The sequence below is a fragment of the Dendrobates tinctorius genome, unplaced genomic scaffold (genome assembly GCF_039654945.1).
Source record: "Dendrobates tinctorius isolate UK_male_01 unplaced genomic scaffold, ASM3965494v1 ptg000017l, whole genome shotgun sequence".
Classification (NCBI taxonomy): Eukaryota; Metazoa; Chordata; class Amphibia; order Anura; family Dendrobatidae; genus Dendrobates; species Dendrobates tinctorius.
Window position 1 is genome coordinate 15,585,841 of NW_027361685.1, and position 26,112 is coordinate 15,611,952.

Consider the following 26,112-nt stretch of genomic DNA (forward strand, 5'->3'; position numbering starts at 1 on the left):
GTATCATGTTATCCGAAACAGTCAGAAAACTAGCCCCATATTGGCAGATCCCAGAACTCAAACTATATACTTTGTAAGTTTATAAGCCCCTCCAGTGTCAGGAATAGATAGTATGTGACAATACAGTATATACCGCTCAGGGAACACTTACCTTTCAGAGATAATTTCCATATTCATACTAAATAATGGCACAGATCCCCCAGACATTATGATTGCACATATCCCTAGTCTTTATAACGATATTGCACTCATTCCCTGACAGACCGCAGCATGGCCATTAGTTAGAAGCTGCTAATGATCTTTGGAGCAGGTAAGTTTTCCCTGAGTGGTACGTATTGGGCCGTCTGAAGACTGAGTTTAGTCTAGGACAATTTGTCTGCACTACTAATTAACAGCAGTTACATTACCAAACTAGGGAAGTCCCTATAGGAGAAAAACACAAGAATTATACTGTATTTTCACATACTATCTATTCCTGACACTGGAGTGACTTATAAACTTACAAAGTATATAGTTTGAGTTCTGGGATCTGCCAATATGGGGCTAGTTTTCTGACTGTTTTGGATAACATGATAAATGATTTTAGGTTTTTTTTTGTCTAGTCTCGTTTGAATATAGGTCAATATTAAATAGTCTCCTGATGAGTCGTCTTTGGTGAGGACGATGAAACCCATAGAAATGAGAGGCTTGGAGAGTGAGTGTGTATACATCACCTCACCCTATGTACTGTACTGAACTGTGGGGTACATGTTTTTTCTATTAGTCACCTATTGACTAACCTTCAGGGGATGAATTATGGGTATAGTTTTATATTTGGAATTAATAAAACTTAGTTTTATCCTTTTGTCAGCAAACATGAGGAATGACAAGAGACAACCCATTTAAGAAGATTCAATTTTGGCTAAAACTATTCCAACAATATGAACATAAAAAAGTCTTCTCCCCTATGTGACATCTCTGATGTTTATTAACAGTTGATTTCCAAGTAAAACATTTCCCACATTAAGAAAATAAAAAAGGTTTCTCCTCTGTGTGACTGCTCTGACGTCTAACAAGAAGCACTTTCTGGTTAAAATATTTCCCACATTAGCAGGAAAAAGGCTTCTCTCCTGTGTGAGTTCCATGGTGATTAACCAATTGTGATTTCTGGTTAAAACATTTCCCACATTCTGAACAGGAAAAAGGCTTCTGTCCTGTGTGGACTCTCTGGTGCTTAACACAATCTGATTTATTGTTAAAACATTTCCCACATTCTGAACAGGAAAAAGGCTTCTCCCCTGTATGAGTTCTATGGTGATCAACCAATTGTGATTTCCGGTTAAAACATTTCCCACATTCTGAACATGAATATGGCTTCTCTGCTGTGTGAATTCTATGATGTGTAACAAGACTTGAATTCTGAGTAAAACATTTCCCACATTCTAAACATGAAAAAGGCTTCTCTCCTTTGTGAGTTCTTTGGTGTTCATCAAGATTCCTTTTCTGGTTAAAACATTTCCCACATTCTGAACAGGAAAAAGGCTTCTCCCCTGTATGAGTTCTATGGTGATCAACCAAATGTGATTTCCGGTTAAAACATTTCCCACATTCTGAACATGAATATGGCTTCTCTGCTGTGTGAATTCTCTGATGTGTAACAAGATTTGAATTCTGAGTAAAACATTTCCCACATTCTAAACATGAAAAAGGCTTCTCTCCTTTGTGAGTTCCTTGGTGTTCATCAAGATTCCTTTTCTGGTTAAAACATTTCCCACATTCTGAACAGGAAAAAGGCTTCTCCCCTGTGTGAGTTCTGTGGTGACTAATAAGAGTCCCTTTGTGGTTAAAACATTTCCCACATTCTGAACAGGAAAAAGGCTTCTCCCCTGTATGAGTTCTATGGTGATCAACCAAATGTGATTTCCGGTTAAAACATTTCCCACATTCTGAACATGAATATGGCTTCTCTGCTGTGTGAATTCTCTGATGTGTAACAAGACTTGAATTCTGAGTAAAACATTTCCCACATTCTAAACATGAAAAAGGCTTCTCTCCTTTGTGAGTTCTTTGGTGTTCATCAAGATTCCTTTTCTAGTTAAAACATTTCCCACATTCTGAACAGGAAAAAGGCTTCTCCCCTGTGTGAGTTCTGTGGTGACTAATAAGAGTCCCTTTGTGGTTAAAACATTTCCCACATTCTGAACAGGAAAAAGGCTTCTCCCCTGTGTGAGTTCTATGGTGACTAATAAGAGTCCCTTTGTGGTTAAAACATTTCCCACATTCTGAACAGGAAAAAGGCTTCTTCCCTGTGTGAGTTCTATGGTGATTAACCAATTGTGATTTCCATTTAAAACATTTCCCACATTCTGAACATGAATATGGCTTCTCTTCTCTGTGAATTCTCTGATGTGCAATAAGAGTTGAATTCTGAGTAAAACATTTCCCACATTCTGAACATGAATGTGGCTTCTCACCTGTGTGAGTTCTATGGTGATCAACCAATTGTGATTTCCGGTTAAAACATTTCCCACATTCTGAACATGAATATGGCCTCTCTTCTCTGTGAATTCTCTGATGTGTAACAAGACTTGAATTCTGAGTAAAACATTTCCCACATTCTAAACATGAAAAAGGCTTCTCTCCTGTGTGGGTTTTTTGGTGTGCATCAAGATTCCCTTTGTGGTTAAAATATTTCCCACATTCTGAACAGAAAAAAGGCTTCTCCCCTGTGTGAGTTCTATGGTGACTAATAAGATTCCTTTTGTGGTTAAAACATTTCCCACATTCTGAACATGAAAATGGCTTCTTTGCTTTAGGAGCAGTTTGTGTTTTAATGCCTCTTTTGTGACTTTGATTTTCCTTAGTAGTCAGTAATGAATCAGAAGATGGGACCTGTTTCATAGGATCAGATGACAGATCTTTGCTGTGAATGGATGATGATATATCTGGAGTAATGGCATTCACTTCATCTGTCAATAGAAAAACAGATTAGGCAGGTTACAGTTAATACAATAGTTAGGGTTACTGTTAGGCTAAAGTAAGGGTTTTTGTTAGGGTTACTGTTAGGCTAAAGTCAGACTAAAGTTAGGGTTACTGTTTGGGTTAAATGGTTAAAATGGTCCGTCAGTATTATAGTGCAGAGGAGGCTTATGCACTTTTATGTTCTGACAGTGAAGAAAGTGCAGTGTCAGATGGCGATGTGGATTTCGAGGGCTTTAGTAGCAGCGACAGTGATAGCTCAGAAATGAGCAGTGATTCTGGTCCATCCTCACACACAAGGACCAGTACAACAAGAAGGACAAATAGCGCTTCTGGAGAAATGTCTCCAACTCAGGGAACAATGCCCAGTACTAGCGCTGTCCCTAGTGCTCTTGAATTGGCGCACACCAATGACAAATTGCACTACAGCTTTTGGGGTCCAATTTCTCCTGTTACCCTTTGGAAAAAAAAATGGAGGGCGAAAAGATCATTTTTTGTGGAAAAAACATGACTTTTTATTTTCACGGCTCTACGTAATTAACTTCTAAGAAGCACTTGGAAGCTCAAAATGCCCATCACACATTTCCTTGGGGGGGGGGGTCTAGTTTCCAAAATGGGGTCACTTGTGGGTTTCCACTGTTTAGGCACATCAGGGGCTCTCCAAACACGACATGGCAACCACTAATTATCCCAGCATATTTTACATTCAAAAAGTTAAATGGCGCGCCTTCCCTTCTCAGCCATGCAGTGTGCCCAAACAGTAGATTTCCCCCACATATGGGGTATCATCGGCATGCTCAGGAGATATTGCAAAACAAAATGTATAATCCATTTTCTCCTGTTACCCTTGCGAAAATAAAAAAAACTAGGTCTAAAGGAAAATTTCTTGTTATAGAAATGTTTATTTTTTCCTTCCACATTCCATTCATTCCTGTGAAGCACCTGAAGGGTTAATAACCTTCTTGAATGTGGTTTTGAGCACCTTGAGGGGTGCAGTTTTTTTTTTGAATGGTGACACTTTTGGGTATTTTCTGTCATATTGACCAGGGCTGTGGAGTCGGAGTCGTGGAGTCGGAGTTAGTTTTGGTTGGAGTCGGTAGAAATGTACCGACTCCAGCTTTAAAAAAAATGTATTAATATTTCATAATTGAACTTTCATATGAATTTTATAAATGTTACTCAAATATATATGTTCTATCAAACTATGAACAACAGTGATAAGCAGTTCTGCTGGAAATAGAGACATTTCTTACTTCTTGTGTGTCACTGTTCTCCACTGCCCTTATCTAATCTTATACTTGGTTAACCTCATGCTGCCCCAACCCCCCTACTTACAATGTATGAAACTGAAAGTGAAAATGTGTTGCAAATTCTTAGTAGTAAAGCTCCTCCTCTAGACTAGATCATACTAGGTGTGCGTCTTCCAAGCATCTCACAGCTGCCTGCTACTCAGAAGAGGAAGACTGTAAGAAGTATTATCCTTTCAACAAACTTTGCATCAGTTAACTGTGAGTACATGAGGAATAATAACAGTATTACTGACCACTATATCAGTTGTACGACCTGGCAATAATTTTGTACAATTGTTTTTAGGAAAAACAATTGTCATTTGGATTGTGAATGCAACATTAAAAACCTGAGAATGTCAAAGAAGCATCACATTAAATCAGCTGTATTTGAACATTTCACCATCACTCAAGATAGAAAACATTATGTCTGTCTGTGTATGACAAATGATCCAGACGAAAACAAATGCTGTGAAGCCAAGATGAGTGCATATTCAGGCAAAGATAAAAATGCTCCTACCAGAGCTTCTAATCTAAAGAGACATTTACAGCGCTTTCATCCAGAAGTACTGAAAGCAGTGGATGAGAAAGACTGCAGCCAAACCAATGAACCAGTGCCCAGCTCTTCCAGCCAAACAAAGGAGCAGAGAACTTTGCAGCCATCAGTTGCAAGATATTTTGTCAGTGACAAAGTTACTGTGACAATGACAGTAGATACATTTAAAAAACAGATCATAGAGCTTGTTGTAAAGGATAGTGTGCCTATTTCATTATTTTCACGACCAGCTTTTATGTGTCTGAATGGGGAAATGGCCCGCAAGCTTGGCGTTTCTCTGGAGAGAGAATTAGAAAATTAGTAATCGAAGCTTTTAAACAAAAGGAAGAACTTAAAAAAACTCTCAAGGGACGCTTTCTGTTTCTTAAAATGGATGCCTGCACACGTCACAGAGTGAACTATTTTGCCATCAATGTCCGATTTGTTTGTGACAAAAATGAAATAGTTACCAAGACATTGGCCTTAAAAGACACCAAAGCTCATCACACCAGTGAGTTTCTCCAGGTCTTGGTGGAAAAGGTTCTGCAAGACTATGAACTTAAAAAAGAGCAAGTTCTTTCTGTCGTAACTGACAATGCTTCAAATATGATAAGTACTATTAAGCTAATGAATGAGAGTAATGATGGTGACCAGCAGCTAGAAGAACATTCTGGGTCCACAGACACAGAAATGTTTGAAATGGAGGAACACAGTATTGTAACTAAGGAGCAAACTGAAGTTGCTTCAGATGAACAGCAACATGATAGTTTAGATGATCTTGTTGAAACTGTGTCAATATGTTCTTTCATTCATCACATGCGGTGTTGTGCATACGCTACAGCTGGCTATAAGAGACAGTCTGCAAGAAGGACATGCTGCTGCACTGATTGGCAAGGTGAGAAAATTGGCTACTGTTGCCAGAACCCCTAAAGTTGACTCAATTTTGAAGAGACGTGCTGGAAAAGGGGCAATTATTGATCAAGCCACACGATGAGGCAGTACTTACTTAATGATTCAGCGCTTGGTTGAACTGAAAACCTTTCTTGTAGACATGGCTAACCCTTAACTGACGCTAAATGAAAGTCAGTGGAATCATGTGACTGAGCTGGAAAAATTGCTAGAGCACCCATTTACAGTGACTAAAAAATTACAAGCAGAGGACTTAACTCCAGGTATTTTCTTAAAGGAGTGGAAGAACCTGATGTTTCGCCTGTCCCAAAGAGGAGGGTTAATTGCAAGTGGCATTGCTACATCAATGAAACGGAGAGAGGAGCTACTATTACAAAATAACATTCTTTTGGCAGCTGTTTATGTAGACCCAATGCATCGGATTCTTCTAGATGATCAACAGCTAAGTAAAGGAAAAGAAGCTCTGTTTGAAATAGCAGTAAGGATGAAAGGGTTGCAGAACAGTCAGGAGGAACAAGAAGAATTTGGTCGTCCTGCCACATCTTCACCCTCATCATCAACTGATGAAGAATTTAATTTTGAAAAATATTTGGATCACAAGGACCGTGCAAAGCGTTCCCGCATAGAAGAAGAGTCATCCCCATCAAGGAACACAGCCAGTACATTTCAGCAGAATTTTTCATGTGCACTAAAAGAAATTGAGAAATTTGACCGTTCATCAAAAATAACAGTGCAACAAGCGATTCCTCTGTATCCTGACATTGTCAGAGATGTTGCCCGAGTGGTTACTGCTTTGCCACCAACACAAGTTAGTGTACAGAGGTTGTTCTCTGCTCTCAAAATAATTAGATCAGATTTGAGGGCATCCATGAAGGAGGATCTGACAGAGGCAATACTTTTTCTGAGGACAAATTTATAGATTTCTTCGTATTAACTGCATAAAAGTGTTTATTGCATATTTACTTACAGTTTAGAAAAGTTTATAAAAGTTATTTGCTATATTCTAATTGTATTCTAATAAATTTAGTTTTTGCTCTAAGTGGTCTGATTACTTATATGATGGTGAGAAACTGAATAAGCACGATGTTTAATATTTTACAACAGTAAATTTGTTGTTATGAATTGGCCATTTATGAAGGAGTCGGAGTCGGAGCCTGATAAAATCCAGGAGTCGGAGTCGCAACTGTGGCTTACCGACTCCACAGCCCTGATATTGACCCCCAAACTCACTTCAAATGTGAGGTGGTTCCTAAAAAAATGGTTTTATAAATTTCATATCAAATAAATGTTACCACTATCATAAAGTACAATATGTCACAAGAAAACAATCTCACAATCACCAGGATTCCTTGAAGCATTTTAGAGTTATGACCTCATAGAGTGACACAGGTCAGAGCTGAAATAATTGGTCACAAAGGCAAAAACAGGTTCTGGCGTGAAAGGATTAATATTTTGTTGCACAACCTTTTGAGGCAATCACTGCGATCAAACGATTCCTGTAACTGTCAATGAGACTTATGTGGTGCTCTGATTACATGTTCATCTGTATTGGCTTATGACAGGTCGCTGATCCCTCACTGACCTGCCCCCATTATTACATAATGCATATAATAGCATTGATATTATTGGTGATAATGCCTATTATATTGTGGCTATTGTGAGGCATAGAAAAAAATTACATCCAGCAAATTGTCACCGGCGATGGCGGCGCCTGCGTAGTAGCATCTATTAGAGACTACACTCATCACTGTCCCCAATCTCCTCTTTTTCCTGTACGGATTTGGCTGTTCATCACTACAATGACACTCTTAGAAGCACCCTTGACCAAGTAGCTCCCCTCACCCTCAGAACCTCCAAGCACAGAGTGAAACAGCCCTGGCTCACATCGCAAACTCAACTTCTCCAGCGATGCTCTAGGAGTGCTGAACGCCTATGGAGAAAAACCTGCACACCAGAAGACTTCATCCACTTCAAATTTATGTTAAGAACCTATAACGCTGCCCTTCACCTCGCCAAACAGAGCTACTTCACCACCCTGATCTCCTCACTAGCCAACAACCCCAAGAAACTTTTTGACACCTTTCACTCCCTCCTCAGGCCGAAAGCACAAGCCCCTATCACAGACATTTGTGCTGATGACCTGGCCTCCCACTTTACAGAAAAAATAGATAATATCCGTCAGGAAATCTGCACCCAACCACCAAGTGCTGTGATTCCCATGGCTCACTTTCCACATTTGATCCCATCACAGAAGAAGTCTCCAGACTCCTGTCTTCTTCTCGTCCGACTACATGCACGACCGACCCCATTCCCTCTCTCTCCAGTCATCACAACTCACCTAACTACAATCTTTAACCTCTCCTCGGGCATCTTCCCATTCTCCTTCAAACAAGCCATCGTTACTCCATTACTAAAGAAACCCGCTCTCGACTGGGGCGTGGCCTGGCGCGGATGTGAGAGGACGTGAGGCTGAGGAGCTCCACTGTCATTCTGAAGAATAATCCTTAATAGGCCGACATAACAGAGACCCGTGCACACTTACTGCTGTGGTGGGTGCCCGAGGGCCGAGTGGAGACACCGGGAGTGAAGAAGAGTGCGGAGATGGGGAGGAGGAGGCAGAAAGACGTCGGGGAGGACGGCAGTGTGGCTGCACAAGATGGCGCCGGGAGAGTGGAGGAGGCACAGAGACTGACTGAGAACTATGGCAGAAGGTCACAAATTATCCAGAAGCTGCAGCGCTTTGCAAGGGAAGATGAGGGGGGCACCGGAGAAGGTACTGTGCTGGAGGGAGAGAGAATGAGCAACGAAGCTGCAGGAGAGGCTGAAAGCAGGGAGGAGGGGGGAGGGGGAGTCACTGTCTCTGAGTGTGCATCTGAAGAGGAGGATAGTGAAGCTGATGAGGAGGGCCCTGAAGGGGAACCAACTTTAAAAGATGTCTTTCTGGTGGTATTGTTCTGTAAAAAAACACTGACTAAGTTGAGCAGCCGGGTTGATAATATTAAGGAAGAAATTATTGGAATTAAAGAGGCACTAAACAAGGCGGATGCTAGGATGGGTGCTGTGGAAGAGAGAGTGAGCACCACTGAGGACACTGTAAATAAAATGCAGAAAACTCAGAACCAGCACACGCAAAAGATTTCAGAAGTGCACTTAAAACCAGATGATCTAGAAAATAGATCTAGGAGAAACAATCTTAGATTTGTGGGATTCCCGGAAAAAGTAGAGGGTAACGACCCCACTGACTTTACTGAGCAATGGATCCTATCTAAAATTGGCAGAGACACACTCTCCAGTGTGTTTGCGGTAGAGAGAGCACACCGCGTTCCCCTGCGACCCCCCGTACAATGTTGGCCAGGATACTTAACTGCAGAGATAGAGAGACTATCCTCCGGGAGGCTAGGAAGAAGGAGGACCTCATATTTAATGGACGCCGTATTGAAATATATCCAGACTATTCAGCAGAGGTTCAGAAAATGCGGATGAAATTTGGCGAGGTCAAGAAAGGACTGAGAGTGCTGGGAGTGAAGTACTCTATGTTACAGTATATCCCGCCAAACTGAGAGTAGCAGCTTTGGGGTCTGTTCAGTTTTTTCCAACCCCAGAGGAGGCCGTCAAGTGGATGGAAATCAACCACTCCAAACTAAGGGCTGAGAAAGAAGGAAAAGGCTGAAGAAGAAGAATTTTTCGGACATTTTTTCTCTATTTTTGAATCTGTGCCCCGCGACGCCTGGGTACTCAGATCTATTTTTGGGTCGTAGATCCTGGGTTTTTTTTTTTTCTTTTATGTTTATTGAATTATCCATGTTAGAAAAAGTTATGTGGCCTATTGGGCATGTTTGTATGTGACGGTGGGAGCGATGTACGCCCAAGTGAAGGAGGTTCAGTGGCTATTCGAGGGCTCACAGTAGCTAGGTGCCAGTTGCACCCTCTCTCGTTGGAGAGAGAGAATCTGTTATATGGGGAAGGAGGGGAGAGGGGGGGCGGGGGGGATATGTTGTGGGAGAGTTTTCATACTGCAATGTGATAAAGGGACTACAAGAGACCGACTAGAACTGATGTTCATAGGACATAATGAGTGGTGATACAAGAATTCTAAGTTGGAATGTGAGGGGGGTTTCAGATCCAAGTAAAAGAGCGGCAGTCATGGCAGAAATTAGAAAGTACAATCCAGCTATTACGTGTTTACTAGAAACTCACTTGATTAAAGGAAAAGAAAAATGGCTGGAGAAAAAATGGATTACCCGGGCCTATCACTCTATGTATTCGGCCTACGCGAGGGGAGTCTCTGTACTGATACATTCTCATGCTCACTACGAGGAAATTGAATCTTACGTAGATAGGGATGTGCAGTTTGTTTCCCTGAGATGCCGAATTTCTGGTGTATGTGTGATTATAGTGGCACTTTATATTCCACCCCCATATTCGAAAAAGAAACTACAAGAGATTTTTGAGTGGACAGGTAGGGGAGGGGAATGTCCGGTGTTAATATTAGGGGACGTTAACAATGTCATGAACGAGTATTGGGATCGTGTGGGAATCGGGGGAATTAACCCCAGGAAGGATAGGATGACTCCATTCGGGACATATGTTAGTGAGATGGGTATGATAGACTTATGGAGAGTGCGGAATGAGGGGAACAAATGCTTTTCGTGTTATTCGTCCTCGTATCATGCCTTATCGCGCATAGACTTAGCATTAGGTAACAGGGGCATGGACGGAATAGTTGGGACGGTGGAATATTTACAGAGAGTTATCTCCGACCATAAGGCAATTGAAGTTAGTTTGAGACTGGGAGTGGGAAAAAGGAGGAGAGTAGGGGGGACAACACATCCGGAATGGCTCAAATGTCTTAATATGGAAATTATTAAAAAAGATCTTATTGAATTCTTCCAATTAAATGAAGGTTCTGCTGACTCACTTATAGTGTGGGATACCATGAAAGCATATTTAAGGGGACTATTCATACGAGATATTTCGAGACGTAAGACACAAACGAGACAGGTAAACCAAGAGACTACAGACAGATTGAGCAGGGCAGAGGAGGAAATGATATGTAGGCCCAGTATCGCCACTAAAAAGGCATTAAAAGAAGCACAAGAAGAAGTAAATAAGTTATATTTACAAGGGATAGACAAGAAAAGGGCATTCCAGAGAGCACTGTTCTATGACGAAGGGGAAAAGGTGGGACACTTACTGTCAGTGATATCTGCGGCGCAGAAAGGGTCCACACAGATATATAAAATTGTCAAGGAGGATGGGGTAACTCATAACGCCACCTCTGGGATATTGGAATGTTTCCGGGAATACTATGTAAAATTATATACCTCAGAATTGGGGGTTAGAGAACAAGAAATGGATAGATACTTACAAGAGATAGAGATACCTAAGTTAGATGATACTGATAAACAGAATCTGGAAGAATTATTTACTGTAGAGGAAGTGGAGAAGGCTATTCTGTCATTGGCAAATAATAGGTCACCTGGCTCTGACGGTATCCCGGGAGAAGCATATAAGGAACTAATAGAGGTCGTAGCACCTAAACTTAAGGAGGTATTTGAAGATGCAGCGGAGAGAGGGGCTTTGCCGAGGTCTATGAGGGAGGCCGTAATTGTGGTTATTCCTAAGGAGGGGAAAGATGCCTCATCCGTTGAATCCTATAGACCCATCTCGTTATTGACGTCAGACGTTAAAATATTAGCTAAAATGTTGGCGATAAGAATGTCTGGGGTTGTTCAAAAATTGATACATCCAGACCAATCGGGTTTTTTACAAAATAGATCTACCGCCATTAACCTACGTAGACTCTTTCTTAATGTACAACTCCCGGCAGATAATGTAGGGGAAAGGGTGGTGGCCTCGCTGGATGCACGAAAGGCATTTGATAGGGTAGAGTGGAATTATCTATGGGCAGTATTGAAGTTAATGGGATTCGGACATAGATTTATTTCCTGGATTAAATTATTATACGCGGATCCAAAGGGGTACATTAGGATTAACGGGGAGACCTCGGAGTCGTTTGGGTTGTTCAGAGGAACTCGTCAGGGATGCCCCTTATCGCCGTTGCTATTTGCTACTCTGCAAGGAGTTTGTATGTTCTCCCCGTGTTTGCGTGGGTTTCCTCCCACATTCCAAAGATAGAGAATTTACATTGTGAGCCCCATTGGGGACAGTGATGATAATGTGTGCAAACTGTAAAGCGCTGCGGAATATGTTAGCGCTATATAAAAATAAAGATTATTATTACTGCAATGCTCTATTAATTGGCCTCTCAGTTACTCGACTATCCCCTCTCCAGTCCATCCTCAATGCAGCAGCCAGGGTCATCCATCTGGCTAATCGGTACTCGCCCGCTCTTCGCCAATCCTTACATTGGCTGCCCATTCATTATAGGATCCAATTCAAAGTACTTGTTCTCACCCACAAAGCTCTCCACAGTGCGGCACTCCCCTACATATCCTCCCTAATTTCTGTCTATCGGCCTGACTGTTGCGCTCTGCAAACGACTTTCGACTAGCATCTGCACTAATCAGTACCTCCCACTCCTGACTCCAACACTTCTCCCGCGCTGCGCCAATCTTTTGGAATGCTCTACCCCAAGAAATGACTATCCACAATTTGCATAGTCTCAGGCGTTCCTTTAAAACACATTTGTTCAGAGCGGCCTATCACGTTCACTACTCAAAGTCATTGTATGTGTAAGTGTGCGTGTGTATCCCATTCACTATCTCCATCCATTCCTCACTCCCACAAGATGGTTGGACCATCATTGTAAATACACCATTGTAAATACACACCAGTACTTTGTATCTCCCCCACCTCATTGTAGATTGTAAGCTCTCACCAGCAGGGGTGCCTTATTTTGCTTTAATTATTGTATTGTTAACATTGTTACTTATGACTTGTGTTTTGAAACTGTTAAACTGTAAAGTGCTGAGGAATATGTTGGCGCTATATAAAGATTATTATATAAAAATGGGGGGCAGGTCAGTGAGGGATCAGTGACCTGTCATAAGCCAATACAGATGAATATGTAATCAGAGCACCACATGAAGCCCCGCCCACAGCCCCACCACAGAGCACGAGAATTTAATTAACTGAAAGCTACAAATACAGATTAAACAGTAAACCAGAGTTGCCCTCATTTATGGTGGACCATTGGAGCTACTATGGATCCTGAGCAGAAGATTAGAGAAAATAATATTGCTCCCCATTTCAGGAGAGATTGTGCAGTAATCTGAATTCCTTAGGATCAAAAACAATGTAATGTATGACGTGGAGTGAATCCATGACACCAGGGCTGGAGCCAACACATCTCCTGCAGGCGGGAATAAATGTATATTACAGCCATCGGCCACGCACAGCTTAGAGATCTATCATGGCACAGGTGGAATGTTTGTCCTGTAGATTATCACAATCCTCCCTGAAGTTAGTTGGTTTTAATACAAACTGAAATGTCAGGATAAAGGGAAACTCTGCTGTTATTGGACAGAAATCCACACTTGGCCTCACTGCACATTTACTGGTGTCGCTCATAAAAGGGAAGTTTGGCCAGAAAGACTGGACCTGGTCTTGTAGGGACCATGAGACATTCAGCAGCACAGAAGGGAGAGAAGATTCATCCGATAAGATCTCAGTGATCTAGGAAGCCAGCAGCATCATTACCCTCCGCTTTCTCTTACAGGCCCAGCATAAGATTTTTCTTCAAGTGATTTTCTATCTTGTCAGCACATTCTACGTACGCTGTCATTTGGCTTTATAGTTACAGATCTGGGCAGGTAACGGTCACCGTCTCCTAATGTGAAGGAGAGAATGGCTAATGAAATCAATTATTAACCCTTATACAAGTCAGTTCACATATGGTGTACCAAGATGGCGTCTGTGTCTTCAGACAACACCCTGGAAGGAATCCTTAGAATGCAGAAGCTGAGATACTGGATACCATATATGGAAGTGAAGCTGAAATGGACCTATCATAGACTGACACTGGCTCCTCAGAAGATTGTGCGACACCCATTTCCTGTCTCTCTGTCATAAGAATAAACTTCAGTTGTGTAGAAGCCTTTGCTGAGAAAGGAGTAGACATCTAAATCTGTGTTCGGTGTGACTCTTGAAGCGCACACTCAGCCTATATTGGGTCAGGTACAAGCAATCATATAGATCTCGCTTTAAGGGATCACCTTCACACTAATCCCAGGGGGTAGGATGATCCTCCAGGTTGTAAGTTCTATTGAAAAGGGCTTTCAATGCCCAAAGTCATTTGAACAGTTTTGGGTGAATGTTGTGGTCTAGAGGCAAAATGGTGATCATGGTAATACGGCCGGACTACACCACCGATAAAGCAGCCACAGCCGGTGACTGAGAGGAATCTGTGACGTCTCTGCATTCAGTGGTTACTACTCACCTGGGTAGTCATATGTGGGAATCTCCTCTTTACACCACTCATCTTCTCTCACATATGTCTCTGTAGTATTAATATGGGTCAGATCTTCACACTGAAACAAATATTGTAAAAGTCACAGACAGATGGAGAAGTCCCATCTATGATCAGCTCTAATCCTGCCATCTCCACCGTTCTCATTACACAAGTATAAAACATATAATACTGGAGGATAAAACAAGACTGAGCACAAGACCTTCACAGCCGTCTACACATCATAGGGGAGATCTCCTGACACCTTCTCTCCATCTACCTGATGATCCTGAGGAGCACTGGGATCTTCTTGGTTACAGTCCTGTGGAAGAAGAGGACGGGGACATCTCTCTGGTGTTGTTCTCTTACTGGATAGATCTGGAGGAAACACATACAGGGACTGAATTCATTCTCTACATACAGATAATTATAGGCCGTGTGTATTTAGTCCTGTCTATTACCTGGAGATGTGAGGGGCTGGGGAACCTCCATTATGACGTTCTTGTACAGATAGCTGTGTCCTTCTAAATACTCCCACTCCTCCATGGAGAAATAGACAGCGACATCCTGACACCTTACAGGAACCTGACACATACAATGATACCGTCATCCCCCCGATCCCTTCATAGTGTTACTGTATAATGTCCCAGCATTCCCAGCAGTGTCACCTCTCCAGTCAGCAGCTCAATCATCTTGTAGAGGAGTTCTAGGATCTTCTGGTCATTGATGGCCTCATGGATCAGGGGGTGAGGTGGAGGCCCCGTGATTGGGCTCAGGGGTCTTCCCCATCCCTCAGACACAGGGTCCTGACAGCGATCACTAGAGGTCTTCTTCACCACTGTGTAATCCTGGTAATGGAGGGACACATTAATAAATCTCACTACAGACATTTCCAGAGTCCTCACCTCTCCAGTTCTGTCCATCTGTTATTCCCATAGATGAGAATAATGTAATGTGACGTCATCAGAATCTCTCACCTCTCCAGTGAGACGGAAGAGGATCTCTAGGGTGAGGTGTAACATCCTCTCCGCCATCTTGTCTCTGTCCATATCCATCCTTGATGGGTAAATCAGGAAAATTCTCTTCTGTAGAAGATCTTCCCTGAGAGGATCCGATATTGTAGAGACCTGAATGAGAAGAAGATGATCCAATGTAACATCATAATAATCCTGTGTAATAATACAATTACTGGAGATAATAAGGGAAACATATGAGGAGATTTATTATCTTACAGGGTTTAGTTTTCTTCCCTGACATCTACTAATAAAACCTATATATTTAGGCCAGAGACAACAAGCAGTTTCCTCCTCGGAGTCGGCAGCTGAACACGTTCCTCATAGACTCATCTTCCATAACGCTAATTCTCGTCTCATTACCGACACTGGAATCGGCATTAGCAATACTGCAGGAGATATTCATTACACGCGACATGAGAAATAACTCCTTCATGATGAGGACGACATCTTCATCTTCTACTGCGGCTCTAGAAACAGATTTGGCCAGTCGGTCACTGACTCCATCCCCACCGGCCGTCTATATGAAGGTTTCCCGTCTTCCCCGCACTGGAATCTTCTATCACGTTAGATCTCAGCTCTGAGTCACACACAGAAGTTTGAGGCTTTTAGAAAAGATTTTTTTGTTTCCACAAACACAACGGACAGAAATGATCTGATCCCAAAGTCTCCATGTACAGTGATTTATGGGGTTTATTTCTGGCCTTAGACTTTCCTATATAACAAGAAAAACTCAAGAAAAAGCCGACATTAAAACGTTTCTAATGAAAAATTGGCTCCAATAATTCTTGTAAAAAGAAAAACAAAGCAGAAGACACGTTTTACTATTTTTTAACAAGTGAAACATTTTTTTTTTTTACAAATTAACTCTTTTTGGAACCATAAGGCTGAGTTCACACGTGGCGTTTTTCCGCGTTTCCGCGGCGGTTTTAACCGCGCGATTTTGCCGCAAAAACGCGAAAAATAAGCATCCCATGCATTCCTATGGGATTCCGCAATGCTGTGCTAATGCTGCGGTTTTTACCGCGGCGGAATCGCTTTGCGGTAAAAACCGCAGCATGCTCATTAATTTGCGGAATCGCGGCGATCCCGCACCCATAGGAATGCATTGTTCCGCTTATTTCCCGCATGTGGCTGTGCACACCATGCGGAAAGTAAGCAGAACAATTACGGATGGTACCCATGGTCCGGAGGAGAGGAGACTGTCCTCCGGGCTTTGGGTACCATATCCCTGTAAAAAATAGAATTTAAAATAAAAAATATTGTTATTCTCACCCTCCGACGTCCCACGCAGCCTTCCCGCTTCTCTTCACGCTCTCGTTCCCAGTAGTCCTTTGCGAAAATGCTCGCGATGACGTCCGTTCTCGCGGGATCGCGAAGTCTCGCGGTCATTCGCGCGACGTCATCGCGAATTACCGCGAGACGTCGCGATCCCGCGAGAACTGACGTCATCGCGGGCATTTTCGCAAAGGATTACTGGGAACGGATGCGCGGGACGTCGGAGGGTGAGAATAACACCGTTTTTTATTTTTTTTTTACATTCTATATTTTACTACTGATGCCGCATAGGCAGCCTCAGTAGTAAAAAGTTGGTCACACTCATCAAACACTATGTTTGATGAGTGTGACCAACCTGTCAATCAGTTCTCCAAGCGATGCTACAGATCGCTTGGAAAACGCTAGCTTTTTTCAAGCTAATTACGCTTGCAAACTGCTAGTTTTTCCGCGGGAAAATCGCGGGAATTTAAAATGTGATTTTCCCGCGGACTGGAATTCCGGAATTCTCGCGGTAATTTCCGCGAGAGTTCCGGTACGTGTGCACTTAGCCTAACAGATGTACACCGCAGGGACGGCACAGGAGCGGCTGCAAAAAAAACCCAAGGCAGTTTAAAGGGAAGATGCCATCAAAGCCGGATGTGGCGTTGGCGTGCGTTCCACATGCCGCATTGGCGTGCGTTCCACATGCCGCATGTGGCATTAGCGTGCGTTCCACATGCCGGAAATAAAAGGCTGTGGACCGCGCGTCATCAAGCCAAATCGGTTGCATATTCTACTTCTATGTGGTTCAAGAAACCACAAGTTATTTTGGCTTGCGTTCCACTTACTGGAAACACTAGGTTGTGGAGTGCACGCCTCTGCCTCATGGGACACAATTAGTAGTCTGCCTTCATTTGAGTGTCGCAGATTTTTTCCTTGCGGCTCACGCACCTTTATGGCATCCTGGCGTGCGTTTCAACCACCGGAAGTACTATGGTATGTATTTCATACCCCCCCTTTAGCTCAGCACTATGGCACCTCACCTCCTATCACAAGGATAAAGGGGGTTTTACACTAAGCGATATCGCTAGCAATATCGCTAAAACGTCACTGATTTTGTGACGTTATAGCGATATTGCTAGTGATATCGCTATGTGTGATACTTACCAACGACCGGCTCCCCCGCTGTCCATCGCTGATCGCGCGAGAATGTCCGGCTCCATTTCTCGTCGCCTGCTTCCTGCTGAGACTTCCTGCTGTGACGTCCAGCGACGCGTGGAGGCGGGCAGGAGGACGCAGGATCGCTGTGTGAATGGTAAGTATCGTGCGCTGCGTCGCTGCTGCATCGCTGTGAGATCTTTCTGTATGAAAGCTCACTAGCGATCATTTAGCGATGCACCAGCGATCCTGACCGGGTCGGATCGCTGGTTGGATCGCTGGTGCATCGCTAAATGTAAAAGGGCCTTAAGTCCCCTGATGACTCAGCTTGGAAGAAACGCTTTGGGCCCTTCCATGGGGGGTGCAGGGCTTGTTTAGCACAGGGGGAGCTGTGGACGGTCAGGGGGGAGTCTTGGGGATAGATTACTGTTAGCCATTTAGGGTCTTGTAGGGCATTTTCTTCCCCTTGTCCTATATGGAGCATCCTGGACCCAGGATCTCCTTTTCCTCCCGCACCCCCTTCATGAATTGCTGAGCTTGTGCCTTTCCTCACTTATTGCTCTGGCATATTTCGGGTGGTAACTCTATTAATGTCATCCAGATTCCAGTCATTACTGTTATATGCAGCCAGAATCTGTCAGTCGTTGTTTGCGGGGTTCTGTGGGATTCTCCCAGATCCACAACGTGAGATTCTGGGACTTGCTGATTGCAGTTCAGCCATTGCAAGTGGGAATCATTCCTCCTGATCGGGCTGTGCTCCTCACGCCCCTTTATTTGTGACTTCACCCAAACATTTATATTCACTCACTCTGGGGGACACAAAGTTGTTTTTATCCTACTATCTTACTAAAGGTTATGTTTTATCTCCTGTCCACCACACTCCAGCTGTGATGGAAATATATACATTTCATACAGATCTCACTTGCATATATCCTTATATACTGATAGACACATTTTCATAGCTATCTTGAACCTTATAATCAATTGCTGAAAATGACCTACTAACCCCATGAGCCAGTCTGGAGAACCAGCATAGTCTCGTGGTAGCATTGTCTTGTGATATATCAGCCAGCCATGGGAAAGGAGGAAGTTGGACCAGATGCACTAGCTGATATCGGAGGTTTGCTGACATTGCAAGACAATGCATAAGAGTAAACCATATGATGCTAAATCACCCTCATGTCGGACACTGCCATATAAGTTCATTTACTCAAATAGCCAATAGCATTAAAACACAAGCCTTATGTTAATTGACTAACCACTCCTTTCTGTATGTAATGAAAAAACCATATATGTGCAATAAACCAGCAGACTGGAGATACTGCTAACAAGGTGTTTCGGGTGTCTTTTCTGTTGAGCGCTCAATGAGACTGTTCTAATTAGGACAGGCCGCAGCACACAGAGATATATCTATCCAAATTTCCATATCATCTGGCGCAGAGACGCGGGGCTGTGGACAAAACGCACGGGGACCCTGTTGACCAGAGAGACGGAGGTGCCGACTAAGGCCTTGACTCATGGGGACGGAGATTTGCGCAACTCCATAAGGTAAGAAAATCTGGTTATCTTACATGAATGTCCCCTGTGCCCAGTCCGGGTCTGTACCTCTAGCGGGTCAGGTGTGGTCACCACCGCATTCCCAGGTAGTGTAAAAGTCCACACCCTTATCCAAACCCTGGGATAAGCCAAGGTGTCTGCTTTGTGTCCTGTTTGTGTCTAGATCCGGGAGAAAGCTGGTGGAACGGTGATTGATTGTGCATGTGGTTGCTGGGAAACCGATATCTGAGAGATTCAACTTCCCCTGCTAAGTCCTCACAAATAAACCTGTACACAGGGAGGACAGGAGAGGCCTATCCAGGTATGAGTTGTGGGGGCTTAGAGAGATATCACTAGTCGAGTCTCCTATCAAGCTATCACATATACACCCATGCATCGGAAGGGACAGGAGCACCCAGATCGCCAGGCACGTGGTGGTGTTTAGTTTGGGGGAGATATCGCAAGCCAAATCACTTGACAGGTTGCCACCGATTCACCTGTACATCGGAAGGACAGGAGAGGCCGGCCAGGTACAGATGGTGGCAATTTTGTGGGAGTTATCACTGATTCCTGTTACCGGCGGGACGAGTGTGTTAACATTCCCGGGTGACCGAGCGCAGTACACCCAGTGTGATTGGCAGTTGTCGGTTACCAGAGCTGCTTGTGCTACGTGTCACTAAAGAGGGCCTCGATTTCTCCCCGGACGTCTACATGTGCATCAACCTATAAATTCACTGCTGTTCTCCATGAAGATCTGAAGCAGAAAGTTTTTTTCCTTTCCTTTTACACTTCCTCTTTTGCCCGTGGGGTGCGTCTCTGATATTTTTCATATTGTCACATTTGTTCTGTACTCTGCTTTTCCCTTGTTTTATCTTGCATTTGGTGGAAGTTTTTTTTACTGTAGTGTGAGAATTTTTGGGAATGCTGGGTTGTTGAATATATACCATTGTCTCAGTTTGCTCTTTTGTTTCCATTGTTCTCAGAAGATTTTACTGAGAGACGCAGGCAGAGGAAAGGGGAAGTGTGTGTATCCTCCATTTGTGCACGGACATTTTATTGTTGGAAGTTTTACTGAATTTTGGATTTTTTATTTCTTTTTGGAGTGTTCTTTCCAAGTTTTACCAACTTCCTGATTATTCTGTTTTCTTTTTTCTCCATTTTCTGAGTTTTTATTAGTTTTCCATTTCCTTTTGAAGTTTTTATAAATATTTTGGGTTTTTTTTTTTGCTTTTTTCCTTTCCTTTTTAAGCAAGTTTAAAAAGGGTTATGAAGTTTTAATCACCTTTTTTTTAAGTTTTTGGAATAGACATAGTAAGTGTTATTCAGAAAGTTAAGTATGTAGATTTACAGGGGCAGCTTTTAAGCTGCAGCATGGCATAATGTATTGAGAAGAAAAAAGGGAAGTTAGTTAGTTGAGCTGAATTGAAGTCCGCGTTTTATAAAGTGGCAGCGGATTTACAGCATAGAAGTACTGAGAGTTAGGTGAACAGGAAAGGATTATTTTTACGTGTACAAGAGAGAAAAAAGTGTTTTCAGCGGAATTCTAAGCTGTGCCGTCTGTGAGGCACCCCGCTCCCCCCCCCCCGGGAGAAGGCACAAGTCCAAGCATGCCTTCTCTGACTGCAGAAAAGGGGAAGGAGTCCGCTGCTCCTTCCCTCTCCACTCCTCCCTCTCTTACCTCCCCTCCCTCATCTATTTTTCCTCCTCCCTCATCTTTTCCCTGTCTTTCATCCTCCTTCATCCCCCTCGTCTTCTCTCTCCCCTCCTCTTCTATCACCTTCCTCCTCTCCTCCCTCTTTCTTTTTTCATCTCCCCACCTTTCCACTCTCTCCTCTACCCCTCCCTGCTCCTCACCCTCTCTCCCACCTCTCAGTTCATTGTCACCAGCTGGGCCAGTGTCAAATCCAGAAAATGAGGTGTCCTTATCGCCACAGGGCACCCTCTCTAAAGAGCCAGCTGATACCAGGATAAGATAGTGAAACACTCCCTACACATAACACCACAGGTGCCCCCCCAATACAACAGCTAGCAGAAGGGAGGTGCAAGTCATCAGCGTCTGCAGCTGCTGGGTCTTACAATGAGGATCCTAAGTGCCAGGCAGACCTGCAACCTCAGAAGGGGGGAGCACCCACACAATGTCACAGTTTCTCCTCTGATGAATATGAAGAGGGGACATCATACATGCTGCCCAGTACTAGGTGAAGAAACCCACAGACACCAAGTAGGCAGGGGCAGATAGAGCCAGAACTCTTACACTATGTGCCCTTCACCCCTAGTCAGGTGTTCAGTATTCTGAAAAATCTGCCAGACCCAGATATGGACCCCATGCCATTTTACTGAAGAATGCAGCAGAGCCAGCAAACATATCTGCAATCTGGATTGATCTCTGGTCCATAATGGAATTAAAAGCAGGTGAAACACTCTGGCCAATCATGAAGGAACACTTCAAGCTTCCATCAGAATTAGATGTGCACTCCTGGAAGTCAGGATCAAAGCTAATTGAGCAGCTCAGAGAGTAGGCCAAAGCCAGACAAGCACTCAGCCTACATAACATGAGCCAGGCCGAGACAGAGTCTGTAGACAAGTTTCATGGCAGAGCGAGGCAAGTATTCCAAGACTTAGGCTTCACTATTCATGATCAGATACACAGACAAATGTTGGCAGAGGCTTTTAGCCTTGGACGAAGAGAACCAATCAAGAAGCTGCTGATAGTGACCAGGCCTGAGTACAGGTCAATAGCCGTAGATGCCCTGCTCGCAGTAGCCAGAAGAATTCAGTCCCACCCAGGAGTGCGGAAGACAGCCCCTCCTATGGTGGCCACCGATGTGGAAGAGCACCCACCCTGCAGGGACGGGAGACCCATCAGGTGTTACAACTGTGGCAACCTTGGTCATTTCCGGAACCAGTGCACAGCACCCCGGCAGCCCAGGACATCACGCAGGGGAATAGGCCAAGCAAGAAACACAGAAAACAGTGAAGAACCCTGTCTATAGGACAGAGGCAAGCCAGGTCCACAAGACATCACGCACCTGACATGTAAAACTCCATCAGCGGACCCAATACCTCAAATCTCCAGGGGTTGTCATATCTTTCCTTGTGGACACTGGTGCAGTCTGATGAGGCATGTGGAACTCCCCGACCCCACCAGAACACTGTCTTGTGTGGGGATTGAAGGTCAAGTCAGACATTCCCAGCTTAGGGCCCCGTCACACATAGCGACTCACCAGCGATCCCGACAACGATATCACCTTGTCAGGATCGCTGGTGTGTCGCTACATGATCGCTGGTGAGCTGTCAGGCAGCTTCACCAGCGATCAGTACCAGCGACACGCGGGTAACAAGCGACGCACGTGGCTTAGTTACCCGCATTGTATCTTAGTTACCAGCGTGCTGATGCAGGCAGCGGGTAACCAAGGTTGTGACTCAGCAGCGATCTCGCTATGTGTGATGGGGGCTTTACAAGCCCCTGAGCGTGTGGACACAGCCAGGACACTCCATCCTGTTTCAGTTTATGGTGGAGACCAGCCCACCCCACCTGATGAGACAAATTGACATGACATTTTCTCCACCTCTGACCCAAGAAGAATCCATCTTGCTGGTTGCCCTTCAAGAGCCTCGAACAACCGGTGCAAGCATACTCAAGGAGGTGCTCGATATAGTACCCAATAGCCTGTGGCCCAAGGGAGACTTCAAGTTGCGCCAGGGTGGGTGTCACTCAAGTCTGGAACCCCGTACCCTCTGCCCCCGTCCGCCACGCGCCAGCTCCGGCCCTGCCCCCGTCCGCCACGCGCCAGCTCCGGCCCTGCCCCCGTCCGCCACGCGCCAGCTCCGGCCCCCAACGCGCCAGCTCCGGCCCTGCCCCCGTCCGCCACGCGCCAGCTCCGGCCCTGCCTCCGTCCGCCACGCGCCAGCTCCGGCCCTGCCCCCGTCCGCCACGCGCCAGCTCCGGCCCTGCCCCCGTCCGCCACGCGCCAGCTCCGGCCCTGCCCCCGTCCGCCACGCGCCAGCTCCGGCCCCCAACGCGCCAGCTCCGGCCCTGCCCCCGTCCGCCACGCGCCAGCTCCGGCCCTGCCCCCGTCCGCCACGCGCCAGCTCCGGCCCTGCCCCCGTCCGCCACGCGCCAGCTCCGGCCCTGCCCCCGTCCGCCACGCGCCAGCTCCGGCCCTGCCCCCGTCCGCCCCCCGCCAGCTCCGGCCCTGCCCCCGTCCGCCCCCCGCCAGCTCCGGCTCTACCCCCGTCCCCAACGCGCCAGCTCCGGCTCTGCCCCCCCACACACCGTCTCCCTTCTGTCCTCTGCGGGGTGTCGGCCGCTCCCTCCTCCGATGACAGCTCTGCTCCTGTCGCTCCACAAGATCGATACCGGAAGTGAGCCGCTTCTACTTCCGGTTGCAGCTGTTTAAAAAAAAAAAAAAAAGGTAGAGGGCGGCTAAATCCAAGTCGCCATGGAGCTGTGCTGACGTCATGCCCATGTGACCAGAAGGGGCGGGGCCTACTCCTCCTCCATAGAGCAGAGCAGCAGACAGGAAGCTGCCGGTGTCATGGCAGGTAAATGGATGTTCATGCACGAGCTGGAGGAGGGGTGATGTTTGCTTGCATGGGGCTGCGTGTGCATGCTGGAGGGGGGTCTGCCTGGGGAGAAGGAGGTGATGTTGCTTGCATGGGGCTGCGTGTGCCTGCTGGAGGGGGGTCTGCCTGTGGAGAAGGGGGTGATGTTGCTTGCATGGGGCTGCTTGGGGAGAAAGGGGTGATGTTTGCTTGCATGGGGCTGCATGTTCATGCTGGAGGGGGGGTCTGCCTGTGGAGAAGGGGGTGATGTTGCTTGCATGGGGCTTCATGCTGGAGGGGGGGTCTGCCTGAGGAGAAGGGGGTGATGTTGCTTGCATGGGGCTGCGTGTGCATGCTGGAGGGGGGGCTGCTTGGGGAGAAGGGGGTGATGTTTCTTGCATGGGGCTGCGTGTGCATGCTGGAGGGGGGGGGTCTGCCTGGGGAGAAGGGGGTGATGTTGCTTGCATGGGGCTGCGTGTGCATGCTGGAGGGGGGGCTGCTTGGGGAGAAGGGGGTGATGTTTCTTGCATGGGGCTGCGTGTGCATGCTGGAGGGGGGCTGCTTGGGGAGAAGGTGGTGATGTTGCTTGCATGGGGCTGCGTGTGCATTTTGGAGGGGGCGTCTGACTGGGGAGAAGGGGGTTATGTTGCTTTCATGGGGCTGCGTGTGTATGCAGGAGCGGGGGGGGGGGTTGCCTGGGGAGAAGGAGGTGATGTTGCTTGCATGGGGCTACATGTGCATGCTGGAGGGGGGTCTGCCTGGGGAGCAGGGGGTGATGGTTACATGGGGCTGGATGCTGGAGGGGGGTCTTACTGTAGAGCAGGGTGTGATGCTTGCATGGGGCTGGACTGGATGCTGGAGGGGGGGTTTGCCTGGGGAGAAGGGGGTGATGTTGCTTGCATGGGGCTGCATGTGCATGCTGGAGGGTGTCTGCCTGGGAGAAAGAGGTGATGTTGCTTGCATGGGGCTGCGTGTGCATGCTGGAGGGAGTCTGCCTGGGGAGAAGGAGGTGATGTTGCTTGCATGGGGCTGCGTGTGCATGCTGGAGGGGGGTCTGCCTGGGGAGAAGGGGGTGATGTTGCTTGTATGGGGCTGCTTGGGGAGAAAGGGGTGATGTTGCTTGCATGGGGCTGCATGTTCATGCTGGAGGGGGGGTCTGCCTGTGGAGAAGGAGGTGATGTTGCTTGCATGGGGCTGCGTGTGCCTGCTGGAGGGGGGTCTGCCTGTGGAGAAGGGGGTGATGTTGCTTGCATGGGGCTTCATGCTGGAGGGGGGGTCTGCCTGAGGAGAAGGGGGTGATGTTGCTTGCATGGGGCTGCATGTGCGTGCTGGAGGGGGGGGTCTGCCTGGGGAGAAGGGGGTGATGTTGCTTGCATGGGGCTGCGTGTGCATGCTGGAGGGGGGGCTGCTTGGGGAGAAGGGGGTGATGTTTCTTGCATGGGGCTGCGTGTGCATGCTGGAGGGGGGGCTGCTTGGGGAGAAGGGGGTGATGTTGCTTGCATGGGGCTGCGTGTGCATTTTGGAGGGGGCGTCTGACTGGGGAGAAGGGGGTTATGTTGCTTTCATGGGGCTGCGTGTGCATGCAGGAGCGGGGGGGGGGGGGTTGCCTGGGGAGAAGGAGGTGATGTTGCTTGCATGGGGCTACATGTGCATGCTGGAGGGGGGTCTGCCTGGGGAGCAGGGGGTGATGGTTACATGGGGCTGGATGCTGGAGGGGGGTCTTACTGTAGAGCAGGGTGTGATGCTTGCATGGGGCTGGACTGGATGCTGGAGGGGGGGTTTGCCTGGGGAGAAGGGGGTGATGTTGCTTGCATGGGGCTGCATGTGCATGCTGGAGGGTGTCTGCCTGGGAGAAAGAGGTGATGTTGCTTGCATGGGGCTGCGTGTGCATGCTGGAGGGAGTCTGCCTGGGGAGAAGGAGGTGATGTTGCTTGCATGGGGCTGCGTGTGCATGCTGGAGGGGGGGTCTGCCTGGGGAGAAGGGGGTGATGTTGCTTTCATGGGGCTGCGTGTGCATGCAGGAGCGGGGGGGTGCCTGGGGAGAAGGGGGTGATGTTGCTTGCATGGGGCTGCATGTGCATGCAGGAGCGGGGGGGTTGCCTGGGGAGAAGGGGGTGATGTTGCTTGCATGGGGCTGCATGTGCATGCAGGAGCGGGGGGGGTCTGCCTGGGGAGCAGGGGGTGATGTTGCTTGCATGGGGCTGCTTGGGGAGAAGGGGGTGATGTTGCTTGCATGGAGCTGCGTGTGCATGCTGGAGGGGGGTCTGCCTGGGGAGAAGGGGGTGATGTTGCTTGCATGGGGCTGCTTGGGGAGAAGGGGGTGATGTTGCTTGCATGGGGCTGCATGTTCATGCTGGAGGGGGGGTCTGCCTGTGGAGAAGGAGGTGATGTTGCTTGCATGGGGCTGCGTGTGCATGCTGGAGGGGGGTCTGCCTGTGGAGAAGGGGGTGATGTTGCTTGCATGGGGCTGCGTGTGCATGCTGGAGGGTGGGCTGCCTGGGGAGA

The 26,112-nt window shown here is 46.6% G+C and overlaps 2 protein-coding genes across 2 annotated transcripts in view; one reads left to right on the forward strand and one right to left on the reverse strand.

Moving 5' to 3' along the window:
* The window catches only part of LOC141082310 (uncharacterized), a 500,638-nt gene that overhangs the window by 117,563 nt on the left and 356,963 nt on the right, over positions 1–26,112 (forward strand). The window lies entirely within an intron of this gene.
* LOC141082364 (uncharacterized) lies at positions 1,977–14,988 on the reverse strand. Its single transcript, XM_073566303.1, has 5 exons — positions 14,767–14,988; positions 14,560–14,683; positions 14,379–14,476; positions 14,090–14,180; positions 1,977–2,948 (listed from the first exon to the last, which is right to left on the reverse strand). Exons 1-5 carry the CDS (start codon positions 14,986–14,988, stop codon positions 2,071–2,073), a joined length of 1,413 nt encoding a protein of 470 aa, XP_073422404.1. The 3' UTR covers positions 1,977–2,070.